The following is a 19,734-nucleotide window of genomic DNA, read 5'->3' as shown; positions in this document are numbered from 1 at the left end:
GCATCTGTATTAAAAAGTGATCGGAATAATAATATTTAATATCATTGATATAGGCTACTTATAAAATATCTATTATTGCTAAGCCGTTTAAACTATACAATCAAGCGGACTCTAAAACGTTGGTTAAAGTTGAACTTTAAAAACTGGAGTTTGTAAATTTATAATAAACAGCAATAAGTACTAACTGTAGTTTACTAGCAGATACAGTAAACAATGTGTTGGCCAACATACTGGCTCCCTCGTTCTATATGATAAACAGAAGATATCGTCTACCAGACAAACCACCTTAGTTGATGAACTAAGAGACATGTAAGGCAACCATTCTCCAAAAGCTGAAATGCAAAAAAACGGAATTCTACTATGGGTTGAAGTGGCATTTAGTTTGGTATCCTGATAAAATAACTTCCATAATCTTTCCTCTTAGTTAGATTTTTTTTCAATGACCTCTTTAGCATTTGCGAATAAATTTAAAGGCGTGATAATGGAAACACTAGGAAGCTACTGCGTTCGCCAACACCTTTTTTATTGTTTCTGCTAGTCCACAATGTCTTTTCATATGAACAAACCCACGGCAATTGTGAGTAAAACTAAACTTTAGAATGTGGCTGATACCGACACAGGTTGTACAAACATCACGCATTTTAAAAGTAACAAAATACCGTAACATGCATGAAATTGAATATGTAAATAGTGCTGATGCATAACTTGTGGCTATATTTTCTGAAGACCCTACAGTTACCTGAGATGAGCACTAGCACTATCCACAGGATGCCGACTAGACTCCTCATGATAGACAGGACAATCCTACTTCTCTCCACATCCTGTTACTGAAACAAACATCACAATTAGCTGAACAAAGCTCTCCATAGTTACTTAAACTATGTTATTTAAGTAACAAAATAACATAGGAAGCAGCGAATGACAAGTGAACGTTAGTCAACAGTTGTTTATCTAGTAGTTAATCTGTAAAATAGGCGGAAAATGTCCAAGTGGAAGATGTCATACCACAGCAAACAATATTAAGTGCGGTCATTGCATTGTGCTATGACGTTTCACTGCACTCAGAAATACCCAAATACTACAAATGGAATGCATCAAAGAAAAGTATCGATGTCATAATCAGAAGAGACCAGTTGATGTGTCCGACGCGTATACTAGCCTGTCTCTATACAGTCCAACCAAACAATAAAGAACGCTTTCACTTGCGATTATAATAGATTAACGCACTTTGGCCAACATAATTCTAATAACCAAAACCAGGGCATGGTAAAGTATAAACTACTCTGAAATAGAATAGTAGAATAATAATAAAAATAAATCTTTCCAGAAATTTTATCAAGTTAAATTGGGCTGTCCAGTCGTTAAGATTCCGTAATCCGTGGACTACCGTAGGCCTAGATGAGACTGTGGCTATTGTTCACAGGGTTGCCAACACTAGCAGACCCACTTATCTTAAAGTCAGGTTTAAAACTAGGATAGATGTTAGAGAGAGGAGTACAAGACAATATGGCCTGCTGCACTTGTCTCGTGTCCAGTTAGAACACGGAAAAAGGACTTTACTTCTTTTGCTCCTCAGAAATAAAATTAACTGTTACAAAATAAACTTTGTTATATAGATTTTTGATTGAATTCCTTTTGTATATATAAGTTAAGGTATGTTTAGTTAATAAGTCAATTAATTATTGTAATATTTATTTTGTATTGACTTGAGTAGTTTAGAGAAACAGTATTGTTACTAAAAACCACTTTAAATAAAAGACGTGTTTTATTATAATTATTATGTAAAAAAAAGTGCAGAAACCATCAATAGGTTATGGACCCAAAAGTCCTCGGCATTTGGTCATACTTGTGTAACCTGAAACCAAAACTTACGACCATATTGTGAAGTGAATACATGTGATTAATAGTTTTGAGGATTTACTTGGAATTGGTTTCATAATAATTAAGATTTGTTTGTAATTTTAATTCTTGTTCAATTATTGGTTTAATAGTTAATGGTAAAACCTATAAGCTTTCATCCTATAAATGGGTTTAAATAATTTTTTTGAATGAAACCAAAAATATTTCAAAGTTTCTCCTTTCTATATATGATTCTACAACACATGTTGAAGTATAGAAGTGTTCCACAACTCTAATTTGGGCTTCATTGTTACTTCGGATATTAAATCTTTTGTTGCAGAAAACAATAGTTGTTTGTATTGATCTCGACCAGAATGGATTCAATGTTTTCTAACAAATAACTTTTTCGCTTAACTTTATATTGAAAAAATAAACAATGATAACCTTTGGGCAAGTAAACCTTGTATTTCAACCTTTAACTTTTTCTGTATTCGACCATAGATAAAACATACATTTAATCAGTAAACTCACTCACCATGGAATACAAAAATTCTTTAAGTACATAGACTTCCTAATTGTTGATCTGTAAACGACAAAGCCAGGCTTTTATTATAAGCGCATAATGATGTAGAAATTAATTGTTTTCGTGTTTTTCCTCTAAGATCCGAATAAGATTTTTCCAAATCTATTATGTAGATTCCCATAGTGAATTTAAAAAAAATCTAAGAAAGGCTTGACATTTTATATTTTATTTGCTAGTAAAAACTTGAACTGCAACATTTTCACAAATTAATGGATTTTTGTTTTTTTATAAAATTATAAACAAGTTATAATTATTTTATTAAATGAAAGCCATTGGGATATTAGCCATCAAGATTGGTTACATTCACTTTACAGGCGAAGTCTCCAAGGAAGTTTAGTAAAAGTCAGTATAAAATTCCTAAGGAGACGTAGACACACTTATCATATGCATAAAATGACGGATACAGTTTAATAGACTGGGGCAAAAAAAAATAAATAAATAAAATAATAATAAATAATAATAATAATAATAATTAATAATAAATAAATAAAAGCATCATGTAAAATATCGTAATTGAAAATATGACCATTATATTAATTAAGTTATAAATTACAAGAGGATGATACAATTGTCTACATAAGGTTTTCTAGATTTGTCATGCACACGTACTTCATTTCTGTCTTTCAGTACGTTTAACATGTGAAGAAATGACTTTACCGGAATACAAACACTAGTTAGATTTAATTTAGAGGTTTTACCTGTATAATAAATTGTCTCCAATTTTAAAATTTTTGATATTATATTGACTAAATGGATGTATTTAAATAGTTTCTGTTTAGTACTGATATATACAATATGCTACGTATACAGGGTGTCCAAAACCACCCGTACACCCCTGTAAAATCGAGGAAAACCTTTTCTTACAAACAAAAAATAATACAGAACTAGCTATATTGGGCACGGTCTACCAAATGGTGATGATTTCAAATCCAAAAGCACACCGGAAATAGCTGTTCCAGACCGGAAGTCGACTTTTTTAAATGTAAACTACCAATTTTGATCACAGATTCGGATTCTACGTTAAAAAATACATGACTTTTGTCTAAAACATTTTTAGAAAAAACTTATTTTCTTCATCTAATTCCCTATTAAAGTCAATCATTATGTCATTCATCTGCCATAGTTACTTGAAACCCCAATAGAGAAAAAAAATAACAAAGATTACATGAAGACATCTGATAAACATAGAAATCAGCTGTTTATTGTAAACACTTTAATAATTGAGTAACAGCTGTTCTACGCATTGTATAATTTTATTTTTTCTATAATTTGTTTTTAAATGTAAGTGGTCGACACATGCTAAATCTATTTCGCATGACAAAAACTGCTAGACGACATTTGATTTATTATTAATTAAAAATTCGTCTGTCCTCGCTTTTTAACTTTTATGGAATGTGGCCAAAATATAACTCTAATTATTAAAATAGTTATAATTTTAAAATGTTCCGACAGATGCTCTTAAATAATATTATTGTTTGTTACAAGTTTCATAATAAATTATCTAATCTATTTAGTATAAAATATCATAAAAATCTGAACTTAAAACCATTGGTTGTAATAAAATATTGGTTGTAATTGGTTGTAATAACTTTATTTACAGGTTTTATGTACAATATCAACTAGGTTTATTTACTAGTTGAGCCTGCCGATCCTCAGTGTTCAACGTAGCCACCGCCTCGCCGAATGCACGTTTGTACTCTGTTTTGAAAATCGTCGACCGCCCGACGAATTTCTGTACCTTCAAGCGATCGAATGTCATCTCTTATCCTTTGGACCATGTTTTCTCTTGTAGTCGGGCGTTCCTGGTAAACCATGTCTTTCAATCTTCCCCATAAATAATAATCTAGGACTGTCAAATCCGGCGAACGTGGTGGGAAGTTGACAGGCCCATACATTCCTATCCACCTGTTGGGAAACACTCTGTGTAGTTTTTTCTCGGCTTATAACAGCTGTGTGGGCTGGACTGCCATCCTGCTGAAACCACATATTGAGGCGCAGATCAAGAGAGATATCTTCCAGCAAAATCGGCAATTCTCTCTCCAAGAGTTCTACATACCGATGACGATTAAGATTTCCCTAAAAAATAATGGGGCCTATGATTTTGTCGTCGACAATGCCACACCATAGGTTTATTTTCTAAATAACTTGGTGATCTATAGGTCTCAACCAGTGTGGGTTTTGCTGTGACCAGAAGCGACAGTTCTGCGTGTTTGCGGATCCATCACTCTTAGATGTGCATTCGTCCGACCACAGTACTCTTCTGTGAAAAAGATCTGGCTGACGTCGGAACCAGTTGCAGGACGCAAGACGTTGCCCGATATCATTATTGTCTATTTCCTGGACCAAAATCATTTTGTAGGGATGGAACTTATTGTCTTTAAGGATGTTACAAATCGTTGCACGACCTACTCCAGATTCTCGTTCGTGCCGTCTAATGGAATCATGGGGCTGAATAAGTACGGATGCTATAATATCTGCAGAATTCTCATCCCTAACCCGTCTATGAATTTTCTTAACCTTGTTGTGGTGAGGTTGAACAATGCCTTCTGTCTGGATTCGTCTTGAGAGTCTTGCGAATACATGCCGAGAATGAGGGAACCGATCAGGAAAACGTTGTCGCCAGAGTGTAGCTGCACCTTTAAATGACCCAGCTTCAAACAGAACTTGCTGCATTTCATAACCCTCCTCATTAGTGTAGCCCATTTACACTTTTAAAACAACACTGCCATACAAAACAATAAAAATAAACTGAAAAAAATCCGAGAAAATAGATAAGGAAAAAATAATTAATAACAACAAGGTAACGGAACACAATGTTTTCAAAAATCTAAACATAAAAAAATAATAATTCAACAATGCATAGAGCAGCTGTTACAATGCTTTTACATTGCAACATCAGTTTATTTAATTACTAGTGTTTACAATAAACAGCTGATTCTATTTATCAGATGTCTTCATGTAATCTTTGTTATTTGTTTTTCTCTATTGTGGTTTCAAGTAACTATGGCAGATGAATGACATAATGATTGACTTTAATAGGGGATTAGATGAAGAAAATAAGTATTTTCTAAAAGTGTTTTCTAAAAAAGTTATGTATTTTTTAACGTAGATTCCGAATCTGTGATCAAAATTGGTAGTTTACATTTAAAAAAGTCGACTTCCGGTCTGAAACAGCCATTTCCGGTGTTATTTTGGATTTGAAATTATCACCATTTGGTAGACCGTGCCCAATATAGCTAGTTCTGTATTATTTTTTGTTTGTAAGAAAAGGTTTTCCTCGATTTTACAGGGGTGTACGGGTGGTTTTGGACACCCGGTATATACTATAGCACTATATACTATATATGCTGTATATACTATATATGCTATATATGCTATATATGCTATATATACTATATACACTATGTATATACTATATACACTATATATATACTATATATCCTATATATACTATATATAGGCTTACTATATATATATTAGCAGCATATTGTGCGATGTGCCAAAATAAGATCAAATCAGCTCAAACTGGAAAATCTGGTTTATATTACTTTTAATTGGAGTCACAGTAGTTAAAGCTTTAAATATCATTTATCTGTCCGGCTTAAAACAAGGATTTTCATCTGTGATATGCGGTACGTGGTTTACATTAACCCACTTACTTCCTGCAAGCAGCTCCCTATTGTTAAATATTTATATAAGTTAGTTTAAACATAGTTTTTAAGCCTTTACACAATTTGACTTATTTATGAATCTTCGAAGTTTCACAAATTCGACTAAAATTATGAATTATAGTTTTTATTTATTCTTAAAAGCCATTTTGATGAAAATGTTGCAAACATACTCTGATTGTCTTCGAGATTAGTCAAAAATAAAGATTCAAAGTTACATTTCCATTAATACAAACTAACTCGTAATTTTGGCCAGCCACTCAATAACAAATATTTGATAGAGGATAGAATGTTTTGGTCGACTAGCGATTTTATACAAGGGATACAAAATTGGTCAATGAGCATTGGCCACAGTAATTATTTAAAATCAAGTACAGCTGTAAATTAGAATGTAAAATAAATATATTTGTAAATTATTAGTTAAATTTGCAAACCAATATTTGAAATAGAAGTAGGAAAAGTGACAATTGTTTGGCATTCATAAACTAAAGGCTTAGGACAAACTATATCTTCATAATCTGTTTTGCTATTTCAATTTGCTCAAAAACATTTAAGCTGTAAACGTATCAGAATAAGCTTAGTAGTACCACAGGGGTTCTAAGTAGATATATAGATTGTGTCTGTGTGCTAATAACCCACAACGAAGCGCTAAACTCATTAGGAGCAGCTGCATATTATGCCGTTATGTCCTGAGAGCCAAAACTTAGGAACTATCAGCACTTGACCCACCACTCCCAAACTCATTAGGAGCAGCTGCATATTATGCCGTTATGACCTGAGAGCCAAAACTTAGGAACTATCAGCACTTGACCCACCACTCCCAAACTCATTAGGAGCAGCTGCATATTATGCCGTTATGACCTGAGAGCCAAAACTTAGGAACTATCAGCACTTGACCCACCATTCCCAAACTCATTAGGAGCAGCTGCATAGTATGCCGTTATGTCCTGAGAGCCAAAACTTAGGAACTATCAGCACTTGACCCACCACTCCCAAACTCATTAGGAGCAGCTGCATATTATGCCGTTATGACCTGAGAGCCAAAACTTAGGAACTATCAGCACTTGACCCACCACTCCCAAACTCATTAGGAGCAGCTGCATATTATGCCGTTATGACCTGAGAGCCAAAACTTAGGAACTATCAGCACTTGACCCACCATTCCCAAACTCGCGTAGTAGTAGCGTCGCTTATCGGAAAGCTTTGGTCAGTTTAGGCTTCATCGCAAATTCAAAGATTTCCAATATCCGATACTATACGTTGACCGTATATCTTATACTAAAGACACCTGAAAGTATATCCTACTATTTCAGCTCAATCATCATTTGATTATAATGGGAGCGGTGTTGTGTTGCTAACTCTGACGGGTCCGACCGCTGAAATGTTCACAATTAATTATTTGAAGGGCTTGTAACGCTTAACTTTAATTTTGATTGTCTAAACTGATTGTACAAAACAAATTGTTGTGTTTGTTGTTACAAATAGTTTATTTCCGTTCAAAACTCCACTGAAGTATACACCAACAAAAATGTCAAATTGTAGCACAAATATAAAATTTCCTCGTTTGAAAACATTCGTGTTTTAGGTATTTCCGTCAAAACTTTAAGACACAGTTCGGTACAATATAAAATCGCCATGATGTCCAAAGAGAGCAACACTGTCAGGTATCAGACTTTGAAACAAAAACAGCTGATTTATCGCGAGACGATCAATCACAGCTCCCCCTCTACTCCCTTCTACCAACACTACCCATCCACCACTTAGTGGCACCCCACCTACCACCCACCTACTGGATTATTAAATTCCACGATATGTTTATGTTAGAGCTTACACAATTATTCACTACATAAAGATTATTTAGAATAAAAGCAGTTTCTTTGCAAGATAGATAAGTTTGTTTAGTAACAAGAACCTCTAGTAATGTTCAGCAGAAACTACCACACATGTTTTATGGATTATGGACAATCCAAGTCCATTCATCTAAGTAATGAATATCAAAACACGTTATACAAACCACCAACATAAAGTAAATCACTGCTAGAAGACGAAGCTTTGCCATCGTGCAGTTAGTTTCTCAACAAACCTTATTGGCATATACACCTTAGTCTTCATTGTCTTCCATTATGTACTGTAATCTATTCAGTTGGTGTTCCACCAGTTTTAGCTTAACCACTGTTGTAAAAAAAGGAACTCGCAATATTTGCGTTACCAACCCTGGCATAGTATAATATTCACCTGCATTTCTATTGATATTGGCTGAATCACTGCAGTACGACGATGAGTCATTATCTACCAGAACTGCAATTAAACGTCCCTTTGAGACAGGCCCGATAAAACCGATAAAAATGTTTAAATAAGGTCTTTCAAAATTACGAGGATTATAATAAATAACTATACAGTCACTTTTAATAGTCAAATAGCTATTTGTGAATTAAGAGCGCAAAGTACATCATTGCCGGCCAAGAACTGTAGATGGCAGCACAAAGCTATAGCTGAGTGTGGTCATACATTTCAAGAGCGGCAATGACGGTTCATGCCCGTTGTGCCGTGTTATAGTATAGTTTCGTCGCTCATGGCACGAACAATTGTCAATTCACTCTACTGGGTTGGTACACTCCAGTTGAGAAGGCGGAATCAGCAAACTGAACTGTACTGTACTGAACTGAACTGAACTGAACTGTTTTTTCCCTTCTGTGTAATTTTGGGATCGAGAGAAGCTACGCAAACAAATCTCTCTTTTCCTTCTCATCGTTTCTAGAAGTTTTTTTTTGGGTGAGAGTCAAATGAAGAATCGTTTTATGTCCGGTAAGCCCTGTTCATCGTTCTCTTTCACGATACTGACGGCGGAGAAGACACATGAAATTGCCTTTTGAGCAGAATAATGGCGAGAAGTTTCGTCAAGTTTAGTTTGGTGTCTCAGTCGTACGCTTTGGACTTCAAAATGAAGCATTAAATACATATCTACTGGGTAAGATAATTCCCTAGGCCTAGTAAGTAAGCTATTCCATCTTAAGATTTTTTTAATTTGAAAATTAAAGTGAATTGAGGCTTATTTTATGGTAGGCTAGGCTTGCCGGCAAAGTTTCATTGAAGTTGTGAAACCTTGAATTCACTGAGCAAAAGTCGTCACTGTTGAGAAAAGGTTAATTAATTATTGTTGGTTGTGTTTAATTATTTGTTGCAAAGTTAATTTCTTTAATTCAGTTTTGCTCTACACCTGCTGATTTCATGTCGTTAGTGGTAAGCCTATTTTGGTGGGGATCTAGTGTTGGATTTAAAGTGTTTCTGTAATTAATTAGGCCATTGTTTGGCAGTCCAATGATTAATTGTTAGTTCTAGTGTTTTTTTTCCATCATTGGACTTGTTATAAATCTGTTCACTGCCTAGATCGCCCTGAATAAACCTGCAACCTAACCTCTCATGCTAGCCAGAGCACATGGCCCACTATGTACTGAAAACTATGATTGAATTTAATTGTGTAAATTTCATATTGGTAAATGTGTAAGGATGATTATTAGTTGTAATGAAAAGTGTTTTGTTATATCTGTTTTAATTTTGAGTAGGCCTAAATCTTGTAAACTTTTTGATATGAAAGCCGTAGGCTGAGGTTAATTGGTGTAATTAGGTTAGGCCCTATGCCTATCTTGGCCAACTGAGAAATACTAGCACTGCCTTTGTTTGTGAAGAACTAGGCCTACGGGCGATACTTTATTAAGAGTTCTGGGTGTGTTGTCTTAGGGCTCCCGGAGCGCACCAAATCATGCTACCCACATCCTTGACGACTCCAACATAAGATGACCTAGCGGAACGGCCAGCACCCCACACTCTGTCAGATGTTTCGAGGGCCTGTGCCACGATGGGTCTGATCATGAAGCAGTGTCGGGCAGGTGTCGGCTGATCTTGGAACCCGCTGGCTCCGCTGCCCTGCTCTCCAGAGTCAATTCTTCACTTCTACACTAAGGTCATTTACAACCATTTTTAAGCATGCAACAGGATCATCAATCAAACAACAGTTACCTAGAGACTCAATCTATAACGCCAAACCGACTTTAAATTCTTCAACTGCAGTTTACCTTGAATCAACATTTAAATTTTGTACCGGCCTATTTCCAATTCTGTTTTAAAGAGTTTTACTCATAGACTGGTTATTCTGACATCAGGTTGGGGACCTTTTCCCTATTTATCCTCTTGGAGTAATTTCATTTTGGGGCAGTGCTGGAAGTGGGGACTGGACTTATGCTGAGCGGACCAGTGGAAAGTGCGATAACCTCGAAACCCGATCTAAACTATGTTGATCTAAAGCCTTCGGAATTAATCTGTCTATCTAAGGAAACTATTTTAAATTTAGGCCTAACCTACCTTGATTAATATATCATTTTATTTAAAATAAAAAAAAAAACACAAAACAAAAATTAAATAATAAGTTTAGCAAATGGACTGTCGTTAAGGGATATGATCTTGGTGGCTCGGTTATAGTTTAGTTTTAAATTCATTGTAACTGTGTACTGTGTTTATTGTAAATTTGTCTGGTATGATTTCATGTTCAATTGTTAAATTTAATTATTCATGCTCTTAGATTTGTACCAGGCTATTAAATAGGCCCATCCTTGATTCTTGTTTTAAATTCCTTGTAATATTTCTTTTAGGGCAGGCTGGACTGCATTTGTCTCAATTTTCTTTAATTTCAAATCTAACTGGATATCTTGTTAAGTTGTTCACTTTTCTTAGGCCTATCTAAAAGTAACTACTCCTTATGCATTTGTATTTTGATATGTAGGCCTAACTTGTATTTCTGACTACACTTTGATTTTCATGTAACTTGTTTCTTGTTTTGTAACCTCATTTTGAACTTGTCTCGTGACTGCTTCCATATAAATTTGTAAATGCCTAGTTGTAATTTTGTAAATATGTGTTTTTTTTTTTAAAGGGTCAAGTACTACCAGTGAAAGCGTACTTGCTAATTTGGGTTCTATTAATGTTTTACCTGAGATTATCAGGGGGTCTGATATGCAGCGCATATTATTGATTTATTATTGATTATTATTATTATGATTATTGATTAATTGTTTAGTTATTGAATATTGATAACGGAATATTGTTCACTCTTGATTATTGATTGATGTATTAAAATTGTTTAACTTCTATTTCTGGAATTTTATTTCTTGTCATCCTGGCATCGCACTAGGCAATTGGGAGTGACCAATGAGTTTCTGCTGGGCCTCTTCTAGGCATGCTACAATTGGTAGCAGAGCGCGGTTTCTCTGTACACTCTCGGTTGGCTGGTGTTTGTCGGATGGCGGGAAAGTTTTAGCTGTAGGGTTGGTTGCAGGAGTTTTGGGTGATACGGGCATCGCCTGAGAGTTATGTTAAGGGGTAAGTCAGCGGGTTATGAGCAGGACTGATAATTTATTTGGTATAAGTAATCCTTGGTGAGCTTGGTGAATTTATAAGTTGTGTAAGTTGTCCTTTTTGTTGTCATTAATCTCTTTGTGATTTTAGGTGTAGTCATGTCATGAAAATGTTGTTGTTATTATTTCTAGGTGTTAGGCCTTTGTGTTTCCGGATTTAGGTCTAGATTTTGAAGTGGGGGTGCGGCTGGGCAGGAATTTATTTGGTCTTGGTGAAGCAAAGGGAGCCTCAGTAGTATCTAACGTGATTTGTGAAAGTTTTGTAGATTGTTTTTGATTCAGTGTAAATTGTCTTGTGCTTAGTGATTAGTGAATAGTGTTAGCTAACAATGGCGAAGATAAATCCTGATTTCTTGATCAGAGATGAGCTCCAGTTTGAGGTGAGGTGTCGAGGGGAGACTCCCGCTCCTACTGTGGTTGAATTGAGAAAGCAGCTTAGGAACCTCCTACGAGGAGCAAGGCCAACAGAGTCAGTGCCACTTGAGGATGAGGAAAGGGAATTTGAACTTTGTAAAGATCGGGCCTCTGAATTGATTTCCGTGGTTGAAGATTTGGGGGACCAACCTGACTTGGGCTCTCGGGTGGTTTTCCGTCTTCGATTGAGGTTGGAGCATTTGGTAAGGAGGTCACCTTGGAATACATAAAACCATAGGAAAAATTCGAAAGTCTTTCATTTGGAAGGGGATGGATAGAGACATAGCACAGCGAGTGAGGTCCTGCCAACTTTGTTCACTCAGTAAACCAGCGCAGAATACAAAACTGGGATTCCTTGCTTCAGAGGTGGCTGAGCGCCCTATGGAAAAAATCTTTATTGATTTTGTAGGGAAATTTCCGAGGAGTCGGTCTGGAAATACTATGCTTCTGGTCTGTGTCGACGCCTTCTCCAAATTTGTGTGGCTAATACCCCTTCGGCAAGCTACATCTACCACTACCATCCAGGCACTCAAGACCCACATTTTCCAGCATTTTGGTCTACCGGCGACCATTGTGTCAGATAACGGAACGCAGTTTACTTCTCATATCTTCCAAAGAATGTGTGTTAGTCTCGGAATTCAGCATGTCACGACTTCACCGTACTATCCTCAGCCATCTCATGCAGAGAGGTTCAATAGAAACCTACGGTCAGCTCTGATCGCCTACCATGCGGAGAAGCAAAATACATGGGATGAGAATCTTGGATGGCTTCAAAATGCGTTCAACTCTGCTCATCATGAAAGTCATAAGTCTGTGCCTTTCGAGGTCATGTTTGGGAATCGACCTAGGGATCCCTTGACCAACGTCTGGAAAATTGAAGATCTTCTGCCGAGTTCTCCTTCGAATGACATAGGTCATGTTTGGGCAGAGGCTAGACAGAATCTAATTCGCTCACATGAGAAGAAGAGACTGAAGTACAATCGAGGAAGACTTCCCAACCCCTTTCAAGTCGGAGACATGGTGTACTGTCGGACACATCCACTCAGTTCTGCTGTTCAGAAGCGGGCAGCGAAGCTGTGCTACCGGTGGAGTGGTCCTCATCGCATCGCCAAGTTTTTGTCACCTGTGAGTGTGAGATTAGTGGATCCAGTTTCGGGTCAGTTTGTGTGCAGAGCTCACATCAGTCAGCTCAAGCCCTTCAGGGGAGTTCATGAAGATGGTTCAGAAACCGAAGATCGGGAGGAGTTAAACGAGGAAGACTGATCACCTTCTGAGTATAAACGCCTGTCTTCTCTCATTTTGTTTCTCTATGTTTCACCTGTTTCATCTAGTCGGCGCCGACTACTACTGTGGAGTGACACCGTTCTCCATTGAAAATTTTGTAAAGTGAGAGAAGTTTCCGATTCTGAAGAACCAAGCTTTTGTGTTTGAACTGTGTTGTCCTGAAGGTGTGTTGTGGCTTAAGGGGGGGAGGTTGTGCCGGACTCCAACATAAGATGACCTAGCGGAACGGCCAGCACCCCACACTCTGTCAGATGTTTCGAGGGCCTGTGCCACGATGGGTCTGATCATGAAGCAGTGTCGGGCAGGTGTCGGCTGATCTTGGAACCCGCTGGCTCCGCTGCCCTGCTCTCCAGAGTCAATTCTTCACTTCTACACTAAGGTCATTTACAACCATTTTTAAGCATGCAACAGGATCATCAATCAAACAACAGTTACCTAGAGACTCAATCTATAACGCCAAACCGACTTTAAATTCTTCAACTGCAGTTTACCTTGAATCAACATTTAAATTTTGTACCGGCCTATTTCCAATTCTGTTTTAAAGAGTTTTACTCATAGACTGGTTATTCTGACATCAGGTTGGGGACCTTTTCCCTATTTATCCTCTTGGAGTAATTTCATTTTGGGGCAGTGCTGGAAGTGGGGACTGGACTTATGCTGAGCGGACCAGTGGAAAGTGCGATAACCTCGAAACCCGATCTAAACTATGTTGATCTAAAGCCTTCGGAATTAATCTGTCTATCTAAGGAAACTATTTTAAATTTAGGCCTAACCTACCTTGATTAATATATCATTTTATTTAAAATAAAAAAAAAAACACAAAACAAAAATTAAATAATAAGTTTAGCAAATGGACTGTCGTTAAGGGATATGATCTTGGTGGCTCGGTTATAGTTTAGTTTTAAATTCATTGTAACTGTGTACTGTGTTTATTGTAAATTTGTCTGGTATGATTTCATGTTCAATTGTTAAATTTAATTATTCATGCTCTTAGATTTGTACCAGGCTATTAAATAGGCCCATCCTTGATTCTTGTTTTAAATTCCTTGTAATATTTCTTTTAGGGCAGGCTGGACTGCATTTGTCTCAATTTTCTTTAATTTCAAATCTAACTGGATATCTTGTTAAGTTGTTCACTTTTCTTAGGCCTATCTAAAAGTAACTACTCCTTATGCATTTGTATTTTGATATGTAGGCCTAACTTGTATTTCTGACTACACTTTGATTTTCATGTAACTTGTTTCTTGTTTTGTAACCTCATTTTGAACTTGTCTCGTGACTGCTTCCATATAAATTTGTAAATGCCTAGTTGTAATTTTGTAAATATGTGTTTTTTTTTTTAAAGGGTCAAGTACTACCAGTGAAAGCGTACTTGCTAATTTGGGTTCTATTAATGTTTTACCTGAGATTATCAGGGGGTCTGATATGCAGCGCATATTATTGATTTATTATTGATTATTATTATTATGATTATTGATTAATTGTTTAGTTATTGAATATTGATAACGGAATATTGTTCACTCTTGATTATTGATTGATGTATTAAAATTGTTTAACTTCTATTTCTGGAATTTTATTTCTTGTCATCCTGGCATCGCACTAGGCAATTGGGAGTGACCAATGAGTTTCTGCTGGGCCTCTTCTAGGCATGCTACAATTGGTAGCAGAGCGCGGTTTCTCTGTACACTCTCGGTTGGCTGGTGTTTGTCGGATGGCGGGAAAGTTTTAGCTGTAGGGTTGGTTGCAGGAGTTTTGGGTGATACGGGCATCGCCTGAGAGTTATGTTAAGGGGTAAGTCAGCGGGTTATGAGCAGGACTGATAATTTATTTGGTATAAGTAATCCTTGGTGAGCTTGGTGAATTTATAAGTTGTGTAAGTTGTCCTTTTTGTTGTCATTAATCTCTTTGTGATTTTAGGTGTAGTCATGTCATGAAAATGTTGTTGTTATTATTTCTAGGTGTTAGGCCTTTGTGTTTCCGGATTTAGGTCTAGATTTTGAAGTGGGGGTGCGGCTGGGCAGGAATTTATTTGGTCTTGGTGAAGCAAAGGGAGCCTCAGTAGTATCTAACGTGATTTGTGAAAGTTTTGTAGATTGTTTTTGATTCAGTGTAAATTGTCTTGTGCTTAGTGATTAGTGAATAGTGTTAGCTAACAATGGCGAAGATAAATCCTGATTTCTTGATCAGAGATGAGCTCCAGTTTGAGGTGAGGTGTCGAGGGGAGACTCCCGCTCCTACTGTGGTTGAATTGAGAAAGCAGCTTAGGAACCTCCTACGAGGAGCAAGGCCAACAGAGTCAGTGCCACTTGAGGATGAGGAAAGGGAATTTGAACTTTGTAAAGATCGGGCCTCTGAATTGATTTCCGTGGTTGAAGATTTGGGGGACCAACCTGACTTGGGCTCTCGGGTGGTTTTCCGTCTTCGATTGAGGTTGGAGCATTTGGTAAGGAGGTCACCTTGGAATACATAAAACCATAGGAAAAATTCGAAAGTCTTTCATTTGGAAGGGGATGGATAGAGACATAGCACAGCGAGTGAGGTCCTGCCAACTTTGTTCACTCAGTAAACCAGCGCAGAATACAAAACTGGGATTCCTTGCTTCAGAGGTGGCTGAGCGCCCTATGGAAAAAATCTTTATTGATTTTGTAGGGAAATTTCCGAGGAGTCGGTCTGGAAATACTATGCTTCTGGTCTGTGTCGACGCCTTCTCCAAATTTGTGTGGCTAATACCCCTTCGGCAAGCTACATCTACCACTACCATCCAGGCACTCAAGACCCACATTTTCCAGCATTTTGGTCTACCGGCGACCATTGTGTCAGATAACGGAACGCAGTTTACTTCTCATATCTTCCAAAGAATGTGTGTTAGTCTCGGAATTCAGCATGTCACGACTTCACCGTACTATCCTCAGCCATCTCATGCAGAGAGGTTCAATAGAAACCTACGGTCAGCTCTGATCGCCTACCATGCGGAGAAGCAAAATACATGGGATGAGAATCTTGGATGGCTTCAAAATGCGTTCAACTCTGCTCATCATGAAAGTCATAAGTCTGTGCCTTTCGAGGTCATGTTTGGGAATCGACCTAGGGATCCCTTGACCAACGTCTGGAAAATTGAAGATCTTCTGCCGAGTTCTCCTTCGAATGACATAGGTCATGTTTGGGCAGAGGCTAGACAGAATCTAATTCGCTCACATGAGAAGAAGAGACTGAAGTACAATCGAGGAAGACTTCCCAACCCCTTTCAAGTCGGAGACATGGTGTACTGTCGGACACATCCACTCAGTTCTGCTGTTCAGAAGCGGGCAGCGAAGCTGTGCTACCGGTGGAGTGGTCCTCATCGCATCGCCAAGTTTTTGTCACCTGTGAGTGTGAGATTAGTGGATCCAGTTTCGGGTCAGTTTGTGTGCAGAGCTCACATCAGTCAGCTCAAGCCCTTCAGGGGAGTTCATGAAGATGGTTCAGAAACCGAAGATCGGGAGGAGTTAAACGAGGAAGACTGATCACCTTCTGAGTATAAACGCCTGTCTTCTCTCATTTTGTTTCTCTATGTTTCACCTGTTTCATCTAGTCGGCGCCGACTACTACTGTGGAGTGACACCGTTCTCCATTGAAAATTTTGTAAAGTGAGAGAAGTTTCCGATTCTGAAGAACCAAGCTTTTGTGTTTGAACTGTGTTGTCCTGAAGGTGTGTTGTGGCTTAAGGGGGGGAGGTTGTGCCGGACTCCAACATAAGATGACCTAGCGGAACGGCCAGCACCCCACACTCTGTCAGATGTTTCGAGGGCCTGTGCCACGATGGGTCTGATCATGAAGCAGTGTCGGGCAGGTGTCGGCTGATCTTGGAACCCGCTGGCTCCGCTGCCCTGCTCTCCAGAGTCAATTCTTCACTTCTACACTAAGGTCATTTACAACCATTTTTAAGCATGCAACAGGATCATCAATCAAACAACAGTTACCTAGAGACTCAATCTATAACGCCAAACCGACTTTAAATTCTTCAACTGCAGTTTACCTTGAATCAACATTTAAATTTTGTACCGGCCTATTTCCAATTCTGTTTTAAAGAGTTTTACTCATAGACTGGTTATTCTGACATCAGGTTGGGGACCTTTTCCCTATTTATCCTCTTGGAGTAATTTCATTTTGGGGCAGTGCTGGAAGTGGGGACTGGACTTATGCTGAGCGGACCAGTGGAAAGTGCGATAACCTCGAAACCCGATCTAAACTATGTTGATCTAAAGCCTTCGGAATTAATCTGTCTATCTAAGGAAACTATTTTAAATTTAGGCCTAACCTACCTTGATTAATATATCATTTTATTTAAAATAAAAAAAAAAACACAAAACAAAAATTAAATAATAAGTTTAGCAAATGGACTGTCGTTAAGGGATATGATCTTGGTGGCTCGGTTATAGTTTAGTTTTAAATTCATTGTAACTGTGTACTGTGTTTATTGTAAATTTGTCTGGTATGATTTCATGTTCAATTGTTAAATTTAATTATTCATGCTCTTAGATTTGTACCAGGCTATTAAATAGGCCCATCCTTGATTCTTGTTTTAAATTCCTTGTAATATTTCTTTTAGGGCAGGCTGGACTGCATTTGTCTCAATTTTCTTTAATTTCAAATCTAACTGGATATCTTGTTAAGTTGTTCACTTTTCTTAGGCCTATCTAAAAGTAACTACTCCTTATGCATTTGTATTTTGATATGTAGGCCTAACTTGTATTTCTGACTACACTTTGATTTTCATGTAACTTGTTTCTTGTTTTGTAACCTCATTTTGAACTTGTCTCGTGACTGCTTCCATAAAATTTGTAAATGCCTAGTTGTAATTTTGTAAATATGTGTTTTTTTTTTAAAGGGTCAAGTACTACCAGTGAAAGCGTACTTGCTAATTTGGGTTCTATTAATGTTTTACCTGAGATTATCAGGGGGTCTGATATGCAGCGCATATTATTGATTTATTATTGATTATTATTATTATGATTATTGATTAATTGTTTAGTTATTGAATATTGATAACGGAATATTGTTCACTCTTGATTATTGATTGATGTATTAAAATTGTTTAACTTCTATTTCTGGAATTTTATTTCTTGTCATCCTGGCATCGCACTAGGCAATTGGGAGTGACCAATGAGTTTCTGCTGGGCCTCTTCTAGGCATGCTAGAGTAAACTCTAGATTTTCCTACCAACATATTATCCGTTTCATACCACCTATTTCCACTATCATAATAAACACATTAAGTTTTTATTTGTATATAAATGTTATTTAGTTAATATTTGTTTTTTTAAGGATATGTATAACTTGCTTGTATATGTTGTGTAACCTACTTTCCGGATGTTAGTGTTTTATTCATTCGCATATTGGGTCTGATGATGATTGGAATGTCCAATCGAAATCGATCACCATTTACCGCCTTTTTGTATATTTACCGTCTTGTGAGTAACAGTATAAGCGTAAATATATGTTTTAAGTGTAATAATTCGTTTCTTCTTTTATTTACTTTCCGTAAATTTAATAAAAGTACAATGCTGATCAAGAAGTTATTTAGTGTTTTATATGAACGCTAACTTGTAAATCACATGATTTAGCGAGCGGGAACGCAACCGAGAATGAATGAAATGAAAATTAGCTATTTTGCGCACTGTTTACAGGTGTTGCAATGTGATCATTTACATTCAGTGGTAGGAAAATAATATTACAGGTTTGATGTTTTACGAGCATCTATTTAAGCCTCTAAAGGCTTAAAAATAACTGTTAATGAAAATACAGTACTCCAATCCCAAGTTTTAGACGTGCACTAAACCTGTGAGATACTATACCTCTAAAATCTTGTCTCTGACCTAGGATTAAAAAAACAGTGATATTCTATACAACCAAATTGCAGCTCTTTGCACATACTATACAATGTGTCATTCCAATATTTAAAAAACAAAATAACATTTGGATAATATTGGACCTGACATAGATTAACAACTAAAATTAAACCTAACCTATAATATTTGTAATCAGGAGCAGGACCAGGCCAACGCCCGTACAAATTATGTAGGCAACACCTGCAGCACACAGCTGTAGCTACATTGTTGTTCACGCGGATAAAACTGTGTCACCTGACACTGATGTAGGCAACACCTGCAGCGCACAGCTGTAGCTACATTGCTGTTCACGCGGATAAAACTGTGTCACCTGACGCTGATGTAGGCAACACCTGCAGTACACAGCTGTAGCTACATTGCTGTTCACGCGGATAAAACTGTGTCACCTGACGCTGTTGCAGGCAACACCTGCAGTACACAGCTGTAGCTACATTGCTGTTCACGCGGATAAAACGGCGTCACCTGACACTGATGTAGGCAACACCTGCAGCGCACAGCTGTAGCTACATTGCTGTTCACGCGGATAAAACTGTGTCACCTGACGCTGTTGCAGGCAACACCTGCAGTACACAGCTGTAGCTACATTGCTGTTCACGCGGATAAAACTGTGTCACCTGACGCTGATGTAGGCAACACCTGCAGCACACAGCT

At 37.3% G+C, this 19,734-nt stretch overlaps 1 protein-coding gene across 1 annotated transcript in view; it reads right to left on the bottom strand.

The window, feature by feature from the left end:
• The window catches only part of LOC128997925 (acetylcholine receptor subunit alpha-like), a 135,308-nt gene that overhangs the window by 51,626 nt on the left and 63,948 nt on the right, over positions 1-19,734 (bottom strand). The window contains exon 2 of the mRNA XM_054423758.1: positions 740-827. Coding sequence (XP_054279733.1) covers positions 740-788 — 49 coding nt within the window. The 5' untranslated portion in view covers positions 789-827. The remainder of the gene's footprint in view (positions 1-739; positions 828-19,734) is intronic.

The sequence above is a fragment of the Macrosteles quadrilineatus genome, unplaced genomic scaffold, assembly GCF_028750875.1.
Source record: "Macrosteles quadrilineatus isolate MER2022 unplaced genomic scaffold, UCM_ALF_1.0 Scaffold_7__1_contigs__length_78375512, whole genome shotgun sequence".
Classification (NCBI taxonomy): Eukaryota; Metazoa; Arthropoda; class Insecta; order Hemiptera; family Cicadellidae; genus Macrosteles; species Macrosteles quadrilineatus.
This window is presented reverse-complemented; position numbering and strand designations above follow the sequence as displayed.